At 47.5% G+C, this 25699-nt stretch overlaps 1 protein-coding gene across 1 annotated transcript in view; it reads left to right on the forward strand.

Annotated features, from left to right (window-relative positions):
• Positions 1 to 25387, forward strand: part of CCND2 (cyclin D2) — a 28745-nt gene extending 3358 nt beyond the window's left edge. The window contains exons 3-5 of the mRNA XM_019756926.2: positions 1595 to 1754; positions 10919 to 11067; positions 20035 to 25387. Of these exons, the coding sequence (XP_019612485.1) occupies positions 1595 to 1754; positions 10919 to 11067; positions 20035 to 20184 (459 nt within the window). The 3' untranslated portion in view covers positions 20185 to 25387. The remainder of the gene's footprint in view (positions 1 to 1594; positions 1755 to 10918; positions 11068 to 20034) is intronic.
• Positions 25388 to 25699: the final 312 nt, after the last annotated feature.

A 25699-nucleotide genomic window follows, 5' to 3' on the forward strand; every position in this document is an offset into this window, starting at 1 on the left:
GGGCGGGGGAGAATTGCCTAGAATGTAGCGGGGCTTGAATGACTTCACCTTTGAACCGCTGCCAGATTTCGCCTGCTTCTGGTTTGCTCCGAGAGGCCCAGAAAGGTGCTTTCTTCTGGGAGATCTGCTTCCTTTAATAATGGTACAAGACGAGTGGTTTATACTCACATTCCGCTGTGAGAAGGAAGGGCTGGAATTTCAAGACATCTTAGAAAACACAGTTGTTCAGTAGTCTACCTGGATATTTTTTTTAAACCCCAATCCTCTGTAAAAAGCCAAGACAATCTTTAAAGCTTGTCAAAAGAAAAATTGTTAGAATTGACAATCAGTTTATTTTTCTCATGGGAGACCAGGAAAACGAATATTCCATGTGGTTCGTTCATTTGTTTCAATGTAGTGGTGGACTGAGGAGTTCTTCAGGACACTCCAATTTTCCTTGAACCAGCCAGGCTAATTTATGGTACCCCAAACAAACCTGTCTTTTTCCACTCCCCGTCTCTTGATCCCAGAAGGCCCTGGGAAGGGAATCCTCCCCGGCCACAAAAGTCAGTGCTGCAGGAGGGCTGGGGCCCATGTCCAGCCTAGCAAATGTCCAGGAGTCAGCTTCCTTGGGGAATGGGACAGCAGGTTACACTGAGGAGCCGCGCTTTGCCTCTCATGCTTCTGAAGATAATTGAGTGAGAGGCCGATTTTTCCCTCTGATTACATGTTCTTAAGGTTTTCTTTTTTGGCTTGTTTCACTTTGAACACAATTCCCCAGAAGTATCTCAACAAGGGAGAGAAGCAAGGCTTTTTCCTATGTGAGCTGCTGGTGAAAGGCCCAAAAGAGATGGGGTTATATTGGCCCCCCTCAGCATTTGCACTAAGGGATTCTGTGACCCTAGACAAGCAGCTGCACCTTGCCCTGACTCGCCTCCAGCTACATACACGGTGCGGTTGCTAATACCATCCTGGTCCTTCAAGTCAGAATGGCGAAGGCCTGTGGAACACTTAGGTGAAAGGGTGCCCCAGGATTTCTGTGTTATGTATCAAGGGGAAAGTTTTAACAGCAGAGAGAAAAATGGCACTATTTGGCACCAACTGCAAGCAAGCTAATTGGTTGCCAAGGATTTGGGCCAAGGAACCTTAGTTTGAGCTTGATCTGTGTGCATCATTTTTCCATGAGGATTAAAAAGAATATTAATCCAGCGATGGAGACATATACAATAAATTACTCCCAAAGGGCCACAATGACCTTGGCAGTATCTTACTGTAGGTTCAACTTTCTGGGTGGGCAGGTTAACAGCATTGCATGGAAGTCGGTTGGGTAGGGGTGGGAGAGCTGGAGAGGAAAAGAAATAGAAGAAAGTAGAATCTTGGCAACCGCTACCTGGGCTCATTATTTTCGGTGGAGCCTGACATTTGAAGCATAAGAAGAGCCGTCAGCAACTTCAAAGCTTTAGGGGCACTTTGACAAATAGGCCGCCTTACAATCTCGTAGCGTCCTAATGAGCATCATTAAAACTGGTCTGGATCCCAACCCTCCCCCCATCCCCCAGTCCCAGCAACACCCAGTCAGCCTGTGGGTTTTATACTTTTCTCCCTTCCCCACCAGGAGTGGGAGCTGGTGGTGCTGGGGAAGTTGAAGTGGAACCTGGCAGCTGTCACTCCTCACGACTTCATTGAGCACATCCTGCGCAAGCTGCCCCAGCCCAGTGAGAAGTTGCCTTTGATCCGCAAGCACGCCCAGACCTTCATTGCTCTGTGTGCCACTGGTAGGAGCAGGCCGGATGGGGTGGGGGTGGGCGGGGCTGAAGGGCCCCTGTGCCCTTTGAGGGTGGTGGGGGGCAGACTGGGGTACCAACTTCCATGGGTTTGGGGTTTAGCGGAGGGGTGGTCTCCAGTAATCTAGAGTCCAGGGTTTCATTCGTGGGCTGTTTTTTCTTTATCTCAGCTGGCATATTCTCTTTCTTCGGTGAACTCATAAATGGTTTATGAGGACAGGTGCGTAAGAGAAAAAAATTGTGCCTGTTAAAATACTCTTTATGATGTCTAAAGTGCTCTTTGAAGATTATATATACTGCTCTCTGGTTGTGTTTAAATCTTTAATCTTGAGGGAAGGGATGGCTGGAGATAAGCCCAAGAGGAAATTTGGGGGGTGGGGACGAATACAGGTGAAAGGAACGCTGTCAAGATAAATATACTGCCTGCCCTGATAAGTAGTGAGGAAGGCCAAAGGAATTCCTTTTACTGTAGGGCATTTATTGCCTCCTTCCTAGCTGTTCCCTCTGCTCGGTGGGGGGATGAACCTGGCTGGCTCCCTTGGGGTTCTGATGCCCCCCATGTGCTGCTGTTTTTACACTGGTTGCACCTTTCACATAGCTTTAACATAGCAACTAGTAACAGGCTTTTTCATGTTAAAACCTTTCCACTCACTATGTTTATTCCACAATTGATAACGTAGTTCTTATGGGCCCATTTGCTTTGCGTTTTTCTAATAAACTAAAGGCGATGTGGTTTGATACTGTCTCATGAAACTGAACATTGGCCAATTTCTTTTCGGGGAGAGATTCAGGAGTTCATATTTTCACAGTCAGAGTATTAGGTAAACGATCTAGCAGATCTTTTGTGGGGTGGGGATGGGTGAGGAGGTCTGGGGGAGGGGTGTAAGTGGGGCAAGGAGTTCAGCTCAAGTTTGCCAAGAGTAGTACAAATTGTATAGGTGACACTTGACTTTTTCAGTATCTGTTACATGTTATTTGTGAGCATGTACAGGTGATCTTACAATATGCAACAGTGTATATGCTTAGTGTTCACGGTCAAAACGGTCAAAAGGCCAGGCTTCGCTACTTATCATTGGGTGACCTTGGGCAGGCTGCTTAACCTCTGAACCTCAGCTTCTTCATGTGCAAAGCACGCCTGTTGATACACGATGCTGCAGCCTTTTCAGGGTAATTAGGAAGATGAAAATCAGAAAGACAGAATATGCAAGGAGGTACTTTGTAAACCAAGGAATGTGTATGTGGTTCGATGTGCCATGGTACTAATTGTGAAAATGCTACCACCTTCAATTTTAACTGTTCCAGCCGAGATGGATATGATTACTTTTCCAGCTGCCCTCATCCAATTCCTGTGGGACCCCTGTGCTCTGCCCTCGCTGGTTTAAATAGAGGATTCCATGCCACCCACATCTAATTCCAGGGCTCAGGATTCCTCTTACTGGTTTTCTTTAGTCCTTCACTTCCAGGTCCAGAACGGCCTTGGGCCTCATGGTGTGTGTGTGTGCCCTGTGCCCCCTGGTGGGAGAGTTAGCCGCCCTGCATGCCATTCTTTAGAGCCTTTGTGGATCCTTGCTTCCTTTAGACAGTAGCCATTCTTTTGCTTCCCCCATCTCCTGCTGTCTGGCCTGGGCCCTAGAGGTCAGGTCTCATTGACCTGTCATTTTGTCTCCCAGGCCCTGCTGCCCCTTTCCTCTCCCTTGTCATGATTCACTGTGTTGGGGGGAGGGGGTCCACCAGTTCTTTTTTTCTCTGGCCCTAGGACAGCTGACCCCGACCCTAAGCTCCCCCATTGCCCAGCTGTTGATAGCCAGAGTTCTGCTTTGAACTTGTCTCTTGACTGCCGGATCTTTTGGGGTCTGTCCACCCCTTCCTCCTCTTTCTGATCTCTGATTGGGGTAGGGCTGATGGGTGGAATTATCCAGGCATGGGTAGATTCCCCAGATTCTGTAAAGGCCCACTCTCTAAAAGTGGAGATCCCATCCCCCACACCTGGTCTCCTTGCCCAGATCCTTGGGGTGGCTGCCAACTTTGGGGCCAGAGTAGGGAGCCTGGGATTCAGGGTCTGAGAGGAGGCAGAGGAAGTCATGAAGATTGCCTTTTGGAAGGCTTAAGCTGTCTTTGGGCAGGGGGGTGGGGACGGATAGGAGAAAGAACACCTCTCAGCAAATGAAAAACCCTGTGCCAAGTACTAAGCCTCAGGTGTGGAGTGACCAGAGCAGAGGGAGGTTCTCAGAAGTGTCCTGGGTCTAGAAAGGATGTGCCTGTCTTGTGAGGCATTTCTTTCCCCATTGCTCTTGAGTTGGTATGAATGACTGAATCATACAGAATCCCCACTGAGTGGAGGTTTATGCAGTCAGCCGGACAGTATAAAAGCCAAGGGCTGCTTTTCTTGTAGGAAACACACTCCGGGTAGATGACATTCCACATTCTGGGGCAATGGTGTGACAGGTGGGTGAGTGCTCAGGACTATGGGGCCCTTAACTGAGAACCACAGGTAGGTGACACCAAGCCCCTGCAACCTGTTCCTTACACTCACACCTCCCTCCCCCCAGCCCTGGATGTTCTACTCTGGAGCTGAAGAAGCACCTGCAGCCAAGGTCTGGAGGCCCACAGGTGTCCGGACGAGATGGTGGCCAACCCTCAGGCTGTGTGGCTACTTTATGGGAAAAGCTGGTTGTGAAAGAGCTGGCAGTGGTTGTGTAGTCTGTGGAGAACGTGTGTGTGTGTGTGTGTGTGTGTGAGAGAGAGAGAGAGAGAGAGAGAGAGAGAGAGAGAGAGAGGAAGAGAGATCCATAGAGTACAGAGGGGCTGAGAGAAGGGTAGTCTTACTTTTCGGGGCTGGAGGGTAAGATGGTGGATGGACAGAGCAATGCCTGCCTTCCCTTCCCTGCTCAGCCTACAATGGCTTCTGGAAGAGAGACTGCCTCAGATTGCCTGGTATTCCTTTACAAGCTGTCCTGATCAGTGGAGGCTTTGGGGTGAAGAGAAGGCTTTTGGGGTCAGTGGAGGCCTTCATAACTACCAGCTCTTGGCATTCCCTTTCCTAGAGCTTGGATCCTGGGGAAGCAGAACTGAGCCTCAGCATGCCCCTGGTCGTAGCTGTCATGGTGGAGCCCCCCAGGTCTGCAAAGGAGGAAAGCAGACCATTTGAGATGACTCAGGACCTCACTCTGGTGTTCGGAGATTCTTGACGCATGATATCATGCTCAACAGATGATTCCAGTTAGTCTAGAAGAGCCAATGGCATTGAGTTTGAACTTGGTGTGGGGGAGGGGGTGGAGGTGCTTAACCTCCCTTCCCATGGCTCCCCACATCTTCGAGCTCTTTTTGTCTAGGAGCCCCACCTCAAGGCACTGCTCTTAGCTAGTTTTGCCCTGCACAGGCGAGCTCCCCCAGGTGCCTCCCCAGAAGGCCTGAGCCCATGTGAATAGCCATGTGCTATCCCAGCCCTTCTGGCTTTACCAAAACGTGTTTCATGACTTTCCATCACCACGTATAATTATAGCAAGACAGTGGAGGCCCAGAGAGGTTAGATGACTTGGCTCCTGATCCAGAAAGGGGTGGTGGTCATGGCTGCCAGGAAGGAAGAATTGAAACCACCGTTCCGTCTTTGAGTCTCTAGCTGCCTCCACAGCTGAGAGGTCATGAGGCTGAGGGGAAGTGGCATGTTGAACTGGGAAGAACCGTGAGTCTCAGTTCTTCTGTAAGTGCGCCTGTGGGGACAGGCAGTGTGATGTGGGCTATCTCACTTCCCGTCTGGCTGTAAGATGAATGAGGAGCAGGTTGCTCGCCACTCCAGTCCTCTCCCTCTCGTCCTCCTCCCACCTAGGCCTCTGGAGTCAAATTGTCATTCATGTGTCACCTGTCATCTGTGCCTCACAAGGACAGGGTGTGCTGAACCTATTCGGGTGGCAGGTGAGGTGCGTGCTGCCCACGTCATTCATTGGCCAATGAGCGCCCTGGATTCTCTGGCGTTAAACTTCCACCTGGCTGCAGGTTGGAGAAGGGGGAAAGAGGAAAATGCCCCAGCCTGTTTCTCTTCCTCCTCAGAACAAGTCTCTCTCGCCCCCTAGTGGTGAGCAAAAGCGAAGCCGCAGCTCTTGTACTTAGGCCACCAGACAAAACCTATCTGCGCTGAACTTACCGGGCAGGGCCATGGCATTTATGGTTTTACACCTGTTTAGCTCAGAACTCTTTCTTCAGTGAAATATTACCGAGAAGTGCAGATACCAAGCTGACGAATGTGGAGCACATCTCACTGCCCTTGGCCAGGAGCCCAGTGGGGCCTGAGGAGGCCCTGTGGTGACCTCCGAAGTTTAGGCAGCAAGTGCAGGTCACACAGCTTTCTGGGACTAGCAGTACCCATCTCTTCAACTCCTGAGCCAGGGCTCTTTCTCCTCGACTTTTCTTCCACTTCTGATAGGAAAGAGAACCCTGTTCTTCAGTGGGATGTGGGAGGTGACCTTGAAGAGTATCTACCTTCTGGTAAGTTTTATAAAGAGCACTGGGTCCAGAGTCCAAAGGTCTCGATCTTAACCCCAGGTCCAGCATTAGACACTAGAGAAATCCCTTAACCTCTCAAGATCCCATTGGTTTACCTATAAAAGGAAATGTTTTGAAATACATGAATTTTACATTGTTTTTTCCCTAATACTGCCACGTGACGAGTGAGCAGACCGCTCCAGAGCTGCCTGCGCTTGTCACTAGAGCTGGATTCCCCTCAGGTGTGCCCCTTGCTCCCACCGCCTTACCAGGAGGGGGAGGTCATGCCTGAGGCTTCTAATGTATGGGCATTATTCCTTGGCCCTAGGTGAATTACACCTTGATGAATATGGGCTGTAGTGGGAAGAAAGTTGCCACCGTCTGTATTTCATTCATTGTTTGCTTGTGACCTCTTTCTATTTCCCTGAGGGGCCTCAGTTTCTCCCACTCCTGACAAATCAGCGGGAGGCATCAGGGACTCTATGAGGTCATTTCTGGGACACATCCACAACTCTGAAATAGTGAAAGATTCTTCAGGCAGCACAGAGCACTCTTTCTCCCCAGCCCCTGCACACTGGGCCTGCTCTCAGCATCTGCCTGCAGGCCAGCGATGCTGGGCACCTTTCTCCTCACCCCTGCTGAACAGACTCTCCAGCAGTCAGAATCCATCACAATCCCACAGGAGGTTCCACTGGTAAGAATAGTGGTGGTGACGACAATGATGGTGGTGGTGGAGGCTGATGGATTGCTTATCACGAGCCAGACATGATGCTTCTACATGGATTACTTTAGTTAACCCTCAGAACCACCCTGTGAGGTGGGTATAAGCATTATCCTTATTTACAGGTGAGGAAACAGGCTCGGAGAGGTCAGGAACACAGCTTCACACAGCTATTGGTGGTGGGATATCAGCCTCCACATATTCTACCTTCCAATTCTTGGAGCTTCTTGGCTCTGCTCTCCAAATCCTGCCCATCTCCTTGGAGAGTCCTCCTGAGTGTCTCCAATACTTCTATCCACTTGAGCACCCCGTTTCGTTGAAAAGTTTTTTTAGAAGTTACTACCCACATAGTGTGTAGCTAGCATACTGCTTAGAATGCAGTGTGCTGTGCCGTGTTACTGGGATCTACACCTTGGGGAGACCCTCCACATTGCCTGGAACAGGGAGAAACATGTAATAACTCGATAAGAATGGATCAGTTGCTTCTCACTTTGCTTCAGAAGGAGGGGTCTCAGAAAATCACAAACATCTCGCCTTTCTAGGCAGGCAGCCAAGACGAAAGAGAGAACTTCACCCTGAGTGTGCCTTCTGCACCAACATACAGCTTCTTGGCATTTTTGACCAAAAGACTGAAGAGATTTCTGAGAGAACTTTATTTGTTTTTTATTTGCTAAAGTAAAACAACACTAAAAGAAAACTGACAAAATTGTATTTCCCCTACTTAATGGTAGGAAAAGTTACATGACACTTTCGGTGTGTCCTCCTAGTTCTTCCCTATGTGGATGTATATATGTATTTATATATTTATGAAAGGTTGTAATATTGATCATAGCACCCATATATATTTTTCTACCCCCTTTACCCAAGTGGATATCGTAAGCTTTTCTCAATGCAATTATATCGCCAAAGTTTGAAGGTTTCCAGGAATGGCTGAATGGGGTGGCTAGAACTTTCCAGGGGTGAGTGTGGAGGTTGCAAACTAGAGCTACTGCAAGATGTTTCATTCTAGTGTGTTTTTTTTTTCTCTGTTGTTTCCCCTGCGAGCAGAGGGGGGTGTCCCTGAGTTGGTCCTGGGGCAGCCCCTGGTGCCATGTGGAAGGGGCACTGCTCTGTGGACAGAGATGCCTTGTGACTGCTGGCTGATGGAAGCCGTGCTATATATAGTGTCTTTTCCTTGTTTTTTTTTTTGGGAATCATTCTTATTCCAGATCTCTGAGGAAAAGCAAATTAGAGCTGGAAGGCACCTAGGAGATTAGCCAGCCTAATGTCTCTATAAACTTTTTGACCTAAACCATGAAGGAAATACTTTTTATAACAGTTACTCAGGGTACACAGAAGTGTACCTCTGACTGATACAAAAGTTTCTCAAAATGTTTACTCTTACTCCATGCACTACTTCCTGATACTTTCTATCCTGTTCTGTTCCATTAAATGGTAACAAAAAATGCTGGGCATGACCCACAAATGGATTTCATGACCCATTAATGAGTTGCAACTGGAAGCTCGAAAAAAACACTGATCCAACCCCACCCCATATTAGACAAATAGGACTGCAGAGGCTCAGAGGGAGGAAGTGACTTGCACAAGGTCCCACAGTCTGTACCTGGCTTTTTAGTGCGAGCGCTGCCTCCTGTCTGACTAGGTAGAGGCGAGCTGGGCAGTTGCTCAGGGCTCTAGCGGAGAACACTGGTCCGCTGCCATACAGGGTGGCAGGCAGAGGAGCAGTGCAGTGGCTGGCCTGGCCCCCAGTGGTTCTTCTGTTCATGGGAGCAGTGCCTAGTCTGTGCTACTCGGAGGTGCCGAGAGGCAGCCACATTCATGCACACAGTGCTCCCCAATTTTGGGGGACGGGACAGTCCCTAGGAGGATTCCCCTCAGCATTTTCTTAGTAAAACAAGAAGGGAGCTATAGTCCTCTGGGCAATTGTCGTGGCTGCTGCACCCCAAGACCAAACATTATGTCCCCCCAATTTCCAGAAGTTAATTAACTTAAAACAGGAGTTGGTTTTATGTGCAGAGGGACAGCAAAGGTAGGCACGCGTGTGGTGTGCTTCCAGGTCTGAGGCCTGGGCAGACGGAAGGGAGGCCAGGGATCCCCTCCTGCCCTTCGCTGCCAGATGCTCCCACCCAGGCCTTTGTGGGCCCAGGGCCATGGGCTGGCTTCCTCCTCTGCAAGATGAATATCACGGGGAAGCTAATGAGGTTATTGGGCAGAGAGCTACCCCTACGACCCCATGTGGAAGAGACCTACAGCAGAACAGGAGGCAGGGAGGCCGGCTTCGTCACCGTCCATGGGGATGGAGATGTGAGGGGTGAGTAGACAGCAGGCTTTGGGTAGAAGATCATAATACCTGTCCCTTAAGTGTTGGAAATGGTGAGTGGGCTAAGAAAAGAAAGCCAAGGAGAAAGACCGTCAGACGACCAGGCCGCGCTGTCGGTGGGATTCAGCTGAGATGTGCCTGGTTCAGCAGTGTTTCTTAAGGACACCACTGACTGGAGGCAGGACAGTGGGGTCACAGATAAAAGTGCTTCTGTGGGCTGCTTTGTAATCAGGCACTGTATCGGAAGAAGGGGAAACACTAGGTTGAACTGTTTCTGTAGGTTCAACCGAATGCTTATGCTGTAAGTTGAAGTGCAACGCATGGCTTCCCTCCACACCTCTGATTCCTTCCACTTCTATCCACTGGAGTAATGCTAACACTAGAGATAGCACAGCCTAGGACCGTTAAGGGGGATGAGTGATGGAACTCTGACCTCTGTAACATACGTACACAAGGCAGGAGTAAGACCAGCGCAGACGCTCAGAAGTCTCAGGTTTGTCCTCCACACATTAGGTAATAATTGTACTTCTTGTGTGGCTGAGTGTGGATTAAAGGGGATATAACGTGCAAGGGACTGTAGGTGTTGTAGGTGGCAACTGTGACCAGGAGCAAGGTGTGGGTGTCCTTACCTCCCCTCGAGGGTCAGAGCAGTGGCGGTGTTTGGCCACGCAGCCCCTTTGGGGTGGCGCTCAGAGGAAAAAGGGGTTCGGGCTCCCAGGCTGAGCACAGGAACACCCTTTGTGTTTGCTCTTGGAGAAATGGAAGTGGAGGGGGTTTGGACCCCTCAAATTTACCCTCATTTTACACTTCTATCTACAAACCACTTTTTTCCAGCAAGAAAATGGGAGTTTTTGGGCCCAAGAGCCATACAATCTAAACCAACTCCTCCATCTGAGTAGGGCATAGTAGTTGCTCTCGGGTGCTTGGTTAGATGGGTCTGCTTCTCTATGTCCTGCAGGCCTTCGGCTTTGGGCCAGATGTTGGGAATTGTGTGAAACTTGGCCTCCATCACCCCATCCCCTCCACTGCTGCTTCTCTCACTTCATTTCCTTTTTTAAAGAAAATTGTTTGTTTTTGTTTATTTATTTGTTTGTTTGTGGCCATGTTAGTCCTTGACATCTGTCCAGAAAATATGGCACAGTCACATCAGTGTTATTTTTCATAACATTTTACCAGCTTGTACTTGTCCCTCCTCCTAACATCTAGAGCCCTTTGTTTGTCTCCCTGGGATGGCACATGGGTTATATTATATGCGCTGGTCTCAGACCTCCTGCTCTGCTCCTGCCATCACCCCCAGAGGGGACCGTGTCTCATTCTTCCTGCTTCACCAGAGCTGAAAACCCCTCACGGGACTGTGGGACAGAGGGGTTGGGGACCCGAGCCCTCTCTGAAGTCACTGAGTGCACTCTACCTTCCCTGCCTCAGTATGCTCATTTTAAATCTGGAACTGCCACACTGATGGCAAAAAAAAGAAAGGGCGCTCTGTGAAGGAAAAACGTAGGCTAGGTTGTGTCTGGGGTCAGGGTCACTTGTGCTGCTGACCCACCACCACCCTATTTCTGAGTATCTTCAGCTGGGGAGCTCCTGGTCCCAGTTCTTCTGTGCCCTGACCAGCCTTCTGCCCCTCATTTTCAGACTTTAAGTTCGCCATGTACCCGCCATCGATGATTGCAACTGGAAGTGTGGGAGCTGCCATCTGTGGGCTCCAGCAGGATGACGACGTCAGCTCACTCACTGGTGATGCACTGGTAGACCTGCTGGCCAAGATCACCAACACAGACGTGGTAGGTGGTGGCCAGATTCTTGGTGAAAGACCAGACGTCTCTTTTCTCCACTCAGAGATGGAGACAGTTGGTTTGATGATGTGTCACTGGCATTTTTTTCTGTTGGTTTCTGTTTTCTGAGATCAATATCCAGCTAGTACAAAATCCAGCAGGTGAGGCCTCCTCAAGAGCCTGTGTGCCATAAAAGAGAGAAAACTTGGCAAACCAATACAAGGGGGGAGGGGAAGGCTGGTTACTCATTTTCCTTTATGGCATGGGCTTCCTGATGGGTCTGAATTGTCGCTTCATTTCCATTTCTGTAAACCTCAGGCTGCCTTCTCACAGTGTGGAGCTTTCCTGTCTGCTCCCGCTGAGGCTGGGAGGCACAGAGAGGACAGAGGACAACCAGAGCAAGGATCTGCTGCCCGCGAGGCAGTGGAGATACAAGAGGTGCCCCTCCACGAGAATGGGGTCTGGTCTTGAAAAACCTCTCCACCCCGCCTGTCTCTCACTTCCTTTTTGTTCAGTGTGGTAATGGATTAAAAAGCACTTTGAAGAGAAGAAAGTGCCATACAAATGCAAGGCACTATTATTAGCTGTAGATTTTTCCATGCTGAGTGCCCTGTGGAAGGCCCAGAGGCTGTAATTCTGGTTGCCAGAATTTGAAGCTCCTTAGAACAAAGGTTTTGAGACAGAGTAGGGTCAAGTGAGGCTCTAATTCAGCTGGTACGAAAACTGCAGCCCTTAGAAGGTCCGAGCCAGGGTGGTCCCGGGCAGCTGGGGAGCTGCAGCAGGCCGAGGTAACCAGCAGGCCAGGGGGTGGTGGCAGTGGCAGTGGCAGAGCTGGGACTGGAACCTGGAAGCTCTAATGCTTGGTCTAAGAACTTTGCATTCCACCCTTGCTGCAGCTCTGGGATCTTTTTGTTTGAAAAAGGCAACTCGAGAGAGGGGTGTCGACGCTGAGGCTAGCTCCTGAGTCACCACGGAGAAGCTCAGGAATGCAGGGGAACTTCACGATGGCCCCTCTGGGCGTTCCAGGGGGATTCTGAATGCCCTGTGTGGGAACATAGTGAGTTAAGGGATGAGTGGTTAACAGGCCTGTGGCCAGTGCCTTCCCCAGGGACGCTGAGCAGAAGGTGAAACCGCAGAAGAGCCTAAGGCACCCGCTTGCTGGCTTTCTCACCCACCACCTATGTTTATGACCATCTCCAGGAAATGGCACGGGGAGGTGTTGAAGGGTGTGATGGAACAAACCCGGTCCACCTCTGAAACAGTTCTTAGCTGTGCTTTTAAAATGGTAGCTCCAAAACATAGGCTTTTAAAACATGGTTTCCAAAATACAGATTGAAAAGACCCCTACAGTGCAGCTTCAGGTGAAGAATGCTTTTTGAATCCTCTAGAGACAAATTTTGGACAGAATTTAACATTTATGGAAATGATGTTTCCTTTTTTTTCTGAATATCTCCTATGAAGGCTGCCTTGCAACAGGGATTCCCAACAGCTTAAGACAAAGACCTTCCACCACCTTCAGAGACAAAAATGTCAGTGACAAGAGTTTGACCCCCAGGGATTGTAACCTCTTTTAAATATTTATAGTTCTGCTCTGATTGGCTGATTGCTCACCCCTCAGTCTCTAGCTTTCTCCCATATCTCTTTGTCACTTCTTACTGGTTTCAAATGGACAGAGGTCATTCCTGGGGTACCACGAGTGAACCCAGGCTGTGCCTTGCTTTCCAAGACTGCAAACCAGTCTCTCTTTTCATACTGGAGAAACTATTTGCCCTTTTCAGATACGATGTAGCTAGTCCATCCGAGTCACCTGTCAGATGGCTACAAAACTAGCTCAGAGATTGTAAATCCCAGCTATATACCTAGAAATGCTGGGACATGCCTCCTTGTCAACTACTGGGCCCAGAGTTAAACATTTTCATATTAAAAACCAAGCATGAACATAGTAGAATATAAGATTCATACCACTTTTTCAGGTAACAGTTTGAGACCTCAGTAAGTCCCCAGCTTACCTCTGGTCCCCAGAGGTTTGCTTACTCTTTCCTCGGAATGTTCTTAGTGGAAAGGCTTGAGCAGCATTGGGCCAGGCTGTGTGTGCAACTTCCAGGTGCTAAGGTACCTCCTCTCCATCAGCCTGTAATTTCTGATGAGCTAAAGCTCAGAGTGAAGGAAAATACGAGGATTCGAATTTGGAATGGATTAGCTTTTGGAGGGAGGTGAATTTGGCTTCCCGAGCTCTGTTTACCATTTCGAGAATCAAGAAGTGGTATATTTCAAGCACTAACTAATCCTCCATTCATTTCTGGAAGTGTTTCTTGAAGGTCCACTTGTTGCAGACTTGCATTATGAGCAAGGCGTAAGAGATGAGCAAGGCCTGGACCCCAGGCGCCGTGGCAGAAGTTGGGGTGGGTGGGAGGGTATGAGGCTCCAGCCTGCAAGGGACGTAGCAACTGTAGGGAGAATCAAGAGTAAAGTACATAAAACCCTAGCAAATGAAGCTCATGAATGAATGCTGAGTCATGTGTTAGGAACTGTAATTGCAGTAGAAAATCAACTCAGAGGCAGGTGCTTACCAGGCCTAATGTAAAATGCAGGCATCCCAGCGCAATAAACTTGGTGATAGAAAATGTCCTTGGAATGGAGAAACAAAATGTGTGTGTACATGTAGTGGAATATTATTCAGCCTTAAAAAGAAGGGAATTCTGACCCATGCCACAATGTGGATGAGCCATGACAACATGCTAAGTGAAGTAAGCCAGATACACCAAGACAAATATTGTATCATTCGGCGTATCTGAGGTACCTAAAATAGTCAAATTCGTAGAGAGAGAAAGTGGAATAGAGGTTACCAGGGCCTAAGTGTAGGGGGAATGGGGAGTTATTGTTAATGCGTGTGGTGTTCCAAGCTTGCGCTGATGAAAAAGGTGGAGCGGGGTGATGGGGGCACAACAGACTGAATGTACTGACTGCTGCTGTACACCTAAACATGATTAAGATGATAAATCTCGTGGTAGGCGTACTTTGTCACAATAAAACATATGTAGTACACATATACATACAGTGTCCTCAGGCCACACTATGAAACTCCCACAGGTGTGTGTTGAGTTCTCCTGTGGGGAAGTCCAGCGCATGGGACCAGCGTCTACCCCCTGGCTCTGGTGCCCTGAACGGGAATTGGGAAAAGCTGACATCTTACCCTGGCGTCCCCACAGCTTTGTGCCTCCCCCTTGCACCTTGTTATTTGTGGTCCCTTTGAGCTTACAGTGTTCTCTGTGCAGGGATGGTCAGGGGTCAGACTGTTGAAAGAGGGTCCCCTTGATGGGTCCGAGGCAGCCGGACGCGCTTCTCTGGCTCCCTGGACAGAGGCAGATAGCTTTGATAGGAGGGACCCATGTGGCTCTGAGAAAGTTGGTCTTTGTTGCTCCCTCTGGTTGCCAAAATAAACCAGAACGCTTCATTCCAAAGAGAAAGCTGAGTGAGAAGCCTGACAGTTTTACAGGGAATAAAAGTCCCAGAGGGTGGCATATTTTAAGTACTTTTTCCTTCCACTCATAAGTGGTGCTAAAACAGATGCCAGCCAAAGAGGCAGTTCTGGCTTTTGGGGAGAACCTCTTCTGGGCTGCCGTTGCCCAGGGTAAGTGTGAGAGGAGGAATCACTGTCCTGGTTCCCCTGTGAACCTTTCCTCAGGCAGAATCGGGGTTCCTCTTCCGTCCCCTGGGCACTCAGCTGGTGCCCTGTGCCAGCGTTTATCTCACTGTTCACTTGTCTATGGAACCTCTTGAACAGGACCCAGTTTTACTCGGCTCTTTCTCCAGAGCCCCTGGCAGAGCCAATGGGGAATGATGCTGAAGAGAGGAAGGGAAGGAGGAAGGAAGGAACGGAGGACAAAGGGTGGGCAGACGGGTTTCAAGAGTGTTTCTAATCCTTTGGTCTCTCCAAGTCTTTTCGAAAGCTATGTACTTAACATTAATTGTATGTCAGGTCCTCAGAGTTTTACCTGACTTTACCTTAGAGCAAGTCACTTCATTTTCCCATGAAACAGTTTTACTGATTCACTAATACAGAAGTAGAACTGGGACTCAACAGGCCATAAAGATGTGGTGAAGATACTGGGAGATATTTAACAGACTAGACCTAGCCTGTTGTCATCCGGGCGTTATAGTTATCCTTTTCTACCTGGGTTATAGCAAAGCTCTCTGTCATTCTAAGAGATCGCCCAGAAAAGATTGAGGGCAAGATATCCCTTCCCTGTGCTCATGGGGGCACGTTGTGATCCTGTTGTTAGGGAGCTATTCAAACACAGCCGGGAAGTGAAGGAAGTCTGGATTTTGACTACATTATTCACAGGCCCCCTAGCATTGTGTCTTGGTCCTCCTTAGCTGGAAGTACCAACACCTCATAGCACACCTTATCCTAAGGGCCGGGCTGTCATTTGTGGACTTGACAGGGGCCTGTGGTCAGGAACCTTGGGAAGAGTTGCTAGAAGGGAAGCTGGGGGTGGGGAGGTGGGAGGGATAGAATTGGAGGCTGATGCTTCCCTCTCTTGCCTTATTTTTTCTCTGGGCCTCATTTGGTATGCAAGGAAATAAGCCAAACAGCCTGTGAAGAAAGGAAGAATGAGATAGTTTCCTAAGTTGTCTCTGCCTGAGTTGGCTGCGGGTCTGGGGCTCATTCAGCCCTTTGTCTCCCTGTTGAGTGCAGTGCGTGTGTGGTGACAATGTAGTGATGCAGTTACACTGAGGGCTAATGGTAGGAGTTCCGTCAGCCCATTCATGGAGGCAGAGGAGGGTGCAGGGCACGGAGCTGGAGCCAGCAAGCAGAGGAAGTCGGAGGCCTGCGGAAAGAGCTGGAGATCACAAACGCTGCTGTCAGGGCTCCGAGGCTGGGCGGCGTGGGCAGGGGCGGGGGCATCATCATGGAAGTTGGAGGCTTGCCCGACCTCCAGCACTGTGGAGTGCCACCTGTCCAGGCTGACAGACGAGCATTATGGCTCTCCTTTTAATCAGCTTAATTTGGGGCATCGTAACACAATGGGTGGCGCTTTTGGAAGCTGCCGGAAAGCAGAGGTCCCGGAGCCACTCCACTGTACATGTACATTGCGTCTTTTCATGGGAGGCACTGTCAGTTTTTTCCAGTCCCTTTGGCTGTGTCTCCTTTCCTTGGAGAATCTTGCGCCTGTAAGTCCTTACTTGGAGCGGGGAAGAAAAAGAGGTACATAGGGAAAAAGAGTTCTGAGGTTTGCCTTTTTTTAAAGGCCAGTCTTAGCTTTTAACTGGATGTAACGGGGGACAAGCCAGGCTTCAGTTTCTATCTAGCTATAAGATGAGAGCAGTTGGCTGTTCGAGCTCTAAAAGCCCTTTGGACCCCCAAATTATCAGATTCTGGAATTGTCGTATGTCGTCTTATAATTCTGCCCTTTGGAAATAACTTTATTCCACTCTTTCCCAGCTTTACCCGCTTTCCCCTCCAAGCTCTCCAACTGGCCTCCCTTTCTATTTCCTTCTTTCAGCTCAACTTCCTAGCACAAGCGGCTTTGCTGGATTGGAGATAGGGCTTCTCTTTCGTCTAGGGTGCTGCCTCCCCACCCCAGTCCCAGGCGCTCCCTGGCACTGCTGCTTGGGAAGTTGGGAGTCCTCGGGCAGGAAGGGGACTGCTTGCCATTGGCATGATGGTTGTGGGTGATGGCAGCACCACTCATTCTCTTCTTCCTTCACTTCCCACCAGCTCACAGAAAATTCACACACTCTTTGGAAGTCCAAGGAAGGTTCCTTGTGATGCTAAACCAGAGTGTTATATGCAGGGAGCAAACTCTGTCTCAAGGAAAGGGATGCCATCTTTCTCTCCACCGTCAGAGAGTAGAGTGTTTGACATAGTTTATACAAGACAGGCTTTTGCCCTTAAGAAGCTTTTCATCTAGCTGAGAATGAGAGATGCGTGCCGTTGACACCTGAGCTGACAATGGCCAAGTTGTGAAGAAGTGGTACCTGAAGGAGGGTGAGGCAGAGACCCCTGGGAGCTTTTCAAAGAGGTTAGCTTCCTGCTCTGAAAATTAGTCTAAAAAGGAGCAGGGAATGGTGTCCAGGGTCCCTCGTCTCAGGGGTAACTGCTTTAGCCAGCACTTTTCTCTTCAAGTAAGAAGATCAAAGATCAAGAGCTGGCCAGAGTCAGTAATGGTTTGAATAGAGACTAAAATGAGACTGAGGAAAGGGGAGATTATATGTTTGGTATGAAGTCTTCCTTCATTTTATTGAGAAAAGCCTGTGCACGTGTTCTTGGCTGGAACTAACATAGATGTGACACTCGATGCATGTGTTAGTTAAAGTCCCCCAGCTCTGAAAGTCCAGAAGTGACTGCCAAATGTCCCAGCTCTCCCGATAGGGTTTTCTCAGAAATGTTCCTTTTAGGGCTCAGGCTGCTGCAAGGGAAGGCTAATACCAGGAAAAGTAGGAACATTGGTGACCCAAAAGAGAAGACTCTGCATGGCCCAAAATCAAGTTCTTTAGCTTTCTGGAGCCCTGTCTCCCCATTTGGAGGGCCATCTACTACCTCAGGGATGCGTGTGGCTAATGCACTGATGGTCATATTTTTGGGATATGGGGCGTGCTGACCAGATTATTTCTCCATGGGCCCAAGATGGAGCCTCTGAGGAAGGAAGGCCAGTCAGAATTGGCCGGGAGGCAATTGCCTTGTTGGGGGCAAGGTCTTCACCAAGTGGCTGTGCCATGTGAAGCCTTTAAAGAGACCTCATTGCTGACACCTAACAGGCATTTCATTCTGAATTTAATGGTGCAGAACTATTGTCTGTCTATACACGTAACATACATGCACATAACATGCATGCACACAGGTCCCTCAGTAAGCTGAGAATTCTGCTGTCCTTTCTTGCTGTCTGCTTTGGGTAGGATTTCTCTTTTATGGAGGCCACAGTTACTATCTGTGTGGTTTAGAAGGGTTTGGATTCATTCCCCCTGCCTCCTAGAAACAAAAGTTTAAACATATAACCTCCAAGTCATTGTCCTTCAGTCTAGTTGTGGAGGGCGCAGCTCAGTTCCAAGTCCAGTTGCAGTTTTCAATCTTTAGTTGCAGGGGGCGCAGCCCACCATCCCATGCAGGAATTGAACTGGCAACGTTGTTGAGAGCTCGCGCTCTAACCAACTGAGCCATCCAGCCACCCCAGTTTTGACTTTAGATTAATTTTTTTTTTAGATTATAAGCCTTCAAGGTTTTCAAATATCTTCTACTAAAGTACAAATGCCCTTAGAAACAGTACGCCTTTAGGGTTCACCACCTAAACCTTTTGGCAAGAGGTGAGTGACCTAGGAGCACCAGCGCTGCAGTATGGCCTTGGAGGGGGAGCACAGAGAAGACCCGAGCAAGGAGGCAGGAGAGGCCGGTCAGCTTTCTGATTGCTGGGGATGTGGTGGGAGTGGGGTCAGACAGGGTAGAGGGTATGACCAGGAGAAGCCACAGGAAAGTTGGCAGATGTCGGTGGGTCCTTGATTGCCAGTCCCTGAGTCCTCTGCTTGTTCAGAGTGGCACGGGGACCTCTGCAACACTCAGTGCCAGGTGCCAGTCACACAGTGTCCTTTCACCCATCTTGAGCAAATGCTAATGTGTACTTAAAGAAATCTAAAGAATTCTTTCAGGTTCCTGGGCTGATTTATTGTCATTCATAATTAATGATTATCATTTATTAAACTGCCACTTAGCACTTCATACTATTATCTCTGCTGATCTTTACAAACATTTCATTATCCTTATTTTACAAGTGGGGAAACTGAGATCAGAGAAGTTAAAATGACGTAGGTGCTGCCCACAGGTAGGAGGACAGCAAATACCCACCCTTACTCTTTTCATTCTTCTTATGTTCTGGGTGATATTTTATCGCTGCCCAGAGCACTCTTCGGCTATTGTTTTAATTTTCATAAAAACCTGTAGTTTGAAATGTGGAATGGAGTGGACGAGAGATAGGAAAGGAAAATTGGGGGGCATGGAAACTTTGTTCCTGAGTAGTGAACTCCAACTTTATTTCAGATCTTTGGAAAATAAAGATAATGCTTTTGTGCTTGGCAAAGAGTCACCTCTGGGCAGTGAAAATTGCACAGTGAAACAAGTGGGAATCGTATATTAAACTGTGGAAAGACCCAGGCAGAATCAATTTAACATATTTTCCATATGTCTGTGCCGCTGAAGAGAGTGCAGAAAAGCAGCCTTGCAGGGGAGAGAGGATGGAAAATACCCACTGAGCCATTTCTTCAGCTCCCGCCCGTGGGCTAGCAGGAGCCTGAGTCTCTCCCTAGAGACACCCATGACCTCACCATTGCCTTCCGTGTCAGCCCCCTAACAGACGCTTCTGCCTGGGGCAAACACACTCTAAATTTTCCCTACCAAATATAGACTAATATCAGAGCAGTACGGCAAATGCTTGCTTATACCCAAATTGGACAGCTCAAGTGTCCAGAATTTTGTAAACATTCTGTGTCGTGTTTTTATGAGAGTTATGGGAATGGTAAATAAACAGAAAAACAGAATTTTGTTTGTAAGCACTCGGACAGTGTATGTGAGGGTCAGTGCAGTTCAGTCCATTCCCTTTTTCCTTATCTGTTCCTCCGGCACTGCGTTTGTCTAGTACCATAGCCCTGTCCATAGTACCGGTCTTCCCCTGTCACTGCCCAGCTTCCCCAAGCAGAAAGCACCTAGTGGCCCCCAGGTTACCAGGCTCTGCAAGTCCATCCATGGCTCGTCACCCATGCCCATGCTTCTCAGATGCTCCTGTCCATACCATTTGGCATTTCTAACAAGTTCCCAGGGGTTGCATGGCACTTCCAGAACACATCTCCTGCCCGTCACACTGATTTCTCCTGGAAAAGTAGCACGGGATTATATGAAGGTTGAACTGTGTAAGCTTTTTTCAGGAAGGGCTCTGCACCCTGCTGACGTTGCTAACAGCTCTCTGGTCTGGACCATTCTCCTTCCAGGATTGCCTCAAGGCCTGCCAGGAGCAGATTGAGGTGGTGCTGCTGAATAGCCTGCAGCAGTTCCGTCAGGACCAGGGCGATGGATCCAAGTCGGAGGATGAACTGGACCAAGCGAGCACCCCTACAGATGTGCGGGATATTGACCTGTGAGGATGTCATTCGGGCCGAATGGGAGAGACGTGTTCAAATGTGCTCTCTCTCCTTCTCTCTGGTTGTGTTTTGTTCTTTATGTTTTAGGATAAAACTTAAAAAAAAAAAAAAAAAAAAATTCTGTCCCCACCTAGATCATATTGAAAGGTCTTTTAGAAGTGAGAGAAAAAGGTCCTATGAAAATGGAATAATTAAAAGCATTTGGTGCCTATTCAGAGTACAACAGAAGGGAATCCCTTTGTGTATGCGGACAGTTATTATTTGATTATGTTAAAAGCAATAGTAAGATGCTTACAGGAGAACCTGCAGAGTAGCTAGAGAAAATGTATGCCTGCAATATGGGAACAAATTAGAGGAGACTTTTTTTCATGTTATAAACTAGCACATATACACCCCTTTTAGGATAATTTCAAGGAACTGCATATGCCATTTATGGCATTAGATTGCAAAGCAATGAACTCAAGAAGGAATTAGAAATAAGGGACACGATGGGGAGGGAGGACAAAGCAACCTGTCAACGTGACTGAACCATTTTGGATGTAGAAGCACCTTTGCTCTCGACCACCTGTTACTTAAGTCGGGAGCATTGCTGAGTCTCTAATTACGAATTCTTGCTGTCTACAGTAGCTGCTACCTGAAAAAGAGGTTTTATTTCCCGGTTGGACACAGGTGATTGAATCCTGGGTTCCATGTTTTTTGACATCTTGCTTCTTCCAAACATGGTTCATTGTAGACACCACCATATTTTTATCTAAAGGGGCAATCTAGCTCTGGACCATTACCAAAACTCAATGCGAAACAGAGGCAGATGGAGACCAAGGGTGGGATCTGGAATGAAATCTTTTCTCTTAACATATTAAAGAGTGTAATGTGACCGTGGCATCCCTTATTAGGAAAAAACTAATTTCTGGTGCTGATTGGTATGTCTGGTCCACAGTTTAGCATTGTTATAAACCATTCCATTCGAAAAGCACTTTGAAAAATTGTTCCGGAGGGGTAGATGGGATGGTTTATGCAAATCATGCTGAATAGACCCCTCCCTTCTTCTCTGGTTCCCCTCCCCCCCACACCCTTAGTCTGGGTACTACGAAATAGCTTCTGGTATCTGACATTCTCTGGTACATAGTTCTGGTATTCCTTACTAGAACTCAAGAGACACCCCTTTCTGCTGACATTCCCATCACAACATTCCTCAGAAAAGCCTAAAAACAAAGATCTGTTATCATTTTTGATGGCACAGAAAGATCTTAATTCCCACCCATATAATTCTCCTTTGGACGTGGAAAGAAAGGTTACCGCTGGTGCAAAGACAGCTGAACATCAGGGGGGCATTCTGTTCCCTTTCCGTTTTCTGTTAATTTCATTGCAAAGTTGTATTCAGTGTACTTGAATTTTTTTTCCTCTCCACTTCTTAGACACATACAGTTAGCAAAGAGGTTGGAGCAACAACATTTTTTTTTTTTTTTGCACAATTATAATTGACAGGTAATGAAGCTATTTGTTAAAATGTTTGCCTTTTAAGTAAAAAAGAAAAATCAGAACAGGGCTACTTTGAAGAATTATTTTATACACAGATTCTGCCTTGTTTCATAGTATGAGGGTTGAAGATGGAGAAAAATCTAAGGGTCTCTCTTATTTTTCATTTTATTATGTTCAGTTTTTTTTTTTTGTTTTTTTTTGCGCTGCTAAGAAGCTAAGATCATTCATCCTTATTCACATTAACAGTACCTAGCTGTAATGTTTTTCACAGAGTGTGCTGCTATTTTATAAACATTTTTATAATATATTATTTTACTGCTTAAATACCAAGTCCCAAAGTAGATGGTTGAGATAAGAGTTCTTCGTACTGGAAAAGCCCTCCATAGTTTGTTTTCTTCTGGTAGCGTATTCATGGTTGTTTTTTTTTCCTTTTTGGGTTTTTTTTTTTTTTTTTCTCTGATTACATTCTTCAAAGACAGAGTATTCTTTACCTCAGGTTTACTGGACAAAGTCAATAGCTACAAAAGAAAATGATTCACATTTTTGTTTTCATAATACCTCACAACCGTACAGTTTTCTGCTTGGGAGCCCGTGCGTGTGTAGAAAGGTGAGGTGGCTGCGTGCCCTCAATTGAAAGGTGAGGTGGGTTTGGCCCAGGGTCTCACCCCAGGGACCTTTTCAGTCACAAAGGTCATCAGGCTTCCATTTTGACTCCGGTATCCTCATCATGATGGAAAAAATACAATTGAACCTAGGGATTTCCCCTCCCCCCAGGCAGACATTCAGCATAGTGGACGAGGAAGTCATAATTTGCACTTAGGTATCAGGAGACAGACTAAAGAGTCCCAGCAGGCTACTTGGAGACCCTCATCGTGCAGCCCTTTCTAAAGCAGGGCTCTCATCGCTTAGGGTCCTCTCACCTTGAAAGGACGTTCCCTTCCCCTTCTCTTCCCACATGGGCATCTCAGTTTAGGATGATTGCAGAGATTTTTGAGTCTGAATCTGCAACATGCAGTGTTTAGGGGTTCCTTCCCCCACTTGTCTCCAACTGTGGCGGCAAGCACTGTGTAAGGCCAGGCCCTCTGCTAAGCGGCACTAAATGGTTTTTAGGTTTGAATTGTATTGAACTGGCATGATTGGAGAATTAGGTCAGATGATTACTGGATGGTAGTTGAAGGGAGGTGATGAGGCTGCTGCTTTACGGAGATGTAAGTCCAGATGAGTCAGTCTCTCGTAGGGTGTTTAGAAGGGTCCAGGACTTGGTTAGCATGACCCTAAATTCTAGGGAATTTCTGGTGGGGTAGTGGGTGGTGAATTCTGAAGTTTTGGAAAGTGGAGAAGGCGGTATTTTATCAAGAGCCCACTTTGCACAGGACACGCTTCTGGGCCCTGAGACGTTCCATAGCATGTAAAGAAGGCAAGGTCCCTAGAGTTCTTGGGGATCTCAGAGCCTAAAAACAAAATGAGGTACAAACTCATTCCATAGTGACAGGCCCTTAAGCTCAAACAGAAGCAGCAAATGAAAGAACCTGACAAATAAGGGAACAGGCCAACAGACTCCCTGCTGTCTGTAACTTCCCACTTTTCCTGGAGCCCTGGGTGCACTGGGGCCTTCTAGTTTTTTCTCCTTCCTGTCTTTGGGGCCTAGTGGGATGGTGGGGAAGGTGCTAGGTTGTCTGGATTTTTCTGCCTGTTCCCTCCTTAAACAAAAAAAGGAACCCCAGATTGCTTACGTGGCTGATACCCTCTCCTCGGCTCTTGGTTTCCTTGGTAGGAGGTTTTGTCCCAGAGGAGTTCAGTTCTCGTGAATTTTTTCTTCCTCACCTACTAAAAGGGTTCCAAACCTATTCTGGTCTTTTTCTACTTTTTTTTTTGGTTTGTTTTTTAAATCTTTACTTCCTCCTCTGTGTTTTTCTCCATCAGTGGGGGCTAAGTGGTTCCCCTAGCCTGCCAAATTTTGTTTCCTTCCCCTATTTTGGCCAAATCCTAGGGGGAAGAATCCTAGTATGCCAAAAATATATGCTAAGCATAATTCAATTCCATGCGGGTTCCTAACAGCCAAGAAACCTGTAGGTGGAAGAAAGCAGGGGACAGGTCCCACAGCAGAATGTCTCCCATTTACTGAGAGGACAGCTCCTCAGAGAAGGGGCTGCTCTTAGAGGAGGCTTCTTGGGACCTGCCCCAGGACCCTACTGAAGCGCTCACCATGTCTTAACAGCCAGCTCCCCTTTGGTCTACGAGCTTTGTACAAGAGGCTCTGTTCTGCCTCATATCAGCCAAGTCGGGGACACATGGCTCAGAGACCTGCAGGAGCTTAAGTGACAAGGCTAGAGGAGGAAACAACCTGACTGCATCACACTGCATCCCTTCGCTAGCAGGGTGGGCTTCTCTTCAGAGGGAGCTGTAGCTTTCCTGAGGTCCAGCCCCCTCAGTGCCTCTCCACGCTGCCCTGGGACTGACAGGTTAAAAACATTAAGCAGGATTGGATGACTTTTCTCAAAGAGGGCAGGGGAATTTTCTCTCCATGGGCCACAGGGGGCAGAGGGCTGGGAGAAGAAATAGACTTGCACCTTATATCATGTAAATAATGATTTTCTAGTTCAAGAAGATGATATTGGTAGTGTGGGAATGGGAGGTAGGAATGGGGAGGAAGTCTGAGTAAGCCAGTTGGCTTCTAAGCCAAAAGGATTCCTCTTTGTTTATCTTTGAGACAGTCCAACCCTGAGAATAGCTTTAAAAGGGAAATTAATGCTGAGACAGTCAAGTCCCCTTAAGCCAACAGTTATCGCCAACTCTAGCTATAGAATGGAGCAGGCTTCTACTGGTGTGGGCTTGGAGCAGTTTTCAAGAGCTGCTCATGCCGTCCATTTGTACAAAATAGGGCAGGAAGACTCAAGGATGTTTATGACTTCTCATACCACATGGCTTTGCATGATTATGGATTCTGAACCCAGAGCAGTCATTTCAGCCCAAACTATTCTACATTAGTGTGTGTCTGATTTTAGACTTGGCTGGGCTATCAGACCTGATTCTTGGCTCAGGTTTCAAGAAGCCATCGACAAATGTATCCATGCATGCTGTAGCTGCAACATTTATTCTTTGCCTGCAGCCTACTTTGGGGAAAAAAGTGCCTTACTGACTGTAGCCATTACAGTATCCAGTGTATTTTGACAGGTTCCTGTCCTAAGAAAAAAAAAGTTTTTCTTTTTTTTTTTTAATGGGTTTCAGTTTTTATTGCTGGCCAACTCTTAAATCCACAGCCATTCACCAGACCATTGGATTTTTTCCATTATGTTCATTACCCGTGTACCATGTACCTCAGATCTCTGTTACAGTTTCTCGTCTTGGATTTCTTTTATTATTATTATAATTTTTTTTTTTTTTTGCTTTAAATGAGTGTGATGCCATATCAAGTCAATGTAATTCTCACAATGTACTCTATAAGAGGTGTGGGTGTTTATTTGGTCGGGATGCTAGCAAGTGCTAAAGTAGCATGATCAGTATAAACAAAAGGTTTTTAGGAAGTATGGAAAAGTGTTTTATTGGCTACGATGGTGACATGGTATAGTCAGCTGCCTTTTAAGAGGTCCTATCTGTTCAGTGTTAAGTGATTTAAAAAAATAATAATAACCTGTTATTCTGACTAGCTTAAAGATGGATTTGAAAATGGTTTTGGATGCAATTAGGTTATGCTATTTGGACAATAAACTCACCTTGACCTAAATTCTCCGGTCGTTTTGACTTATTTGTAGGCCAGAAGTCCTCAGAATGGCGTACATCTTTCTCATGTCAGAACTCTGTTGGCAACAATTACTAGTGGTGTAAAACACAAATCCTAATCTGGAAGGACACCTACATGTGCATCTGTGTTACTGCAATACGAATAATTCATGACTTTTTCTTTCTGGGTCACCTCTGCAACCCTCTTGTAAACTAGAAGCCTCAGCCCGCCTTCATAAGGTGGGTAAGTCACTGCTGTCAGGATGAGGCCTCACATTCTGGCCCTCGACTTGCCCTCGACTTGCTGTTGGCTGGG

This window comes from Rhinolophus sinicus, linkage group LG02 (genome assembly GCF_036562045.2).
Source record: "Rhinolophus sinicus isolate RSC01 linkage group LG02, ASM3656204v1, whole genome shotgun sequence".
NCBI classification, from domain to species: Eukaryota; Metazoa; Chordata; class Mammalia; order Chiroptera; family Rhinolophidae; genus Rhinolophus; species Rhinolophus sinicus.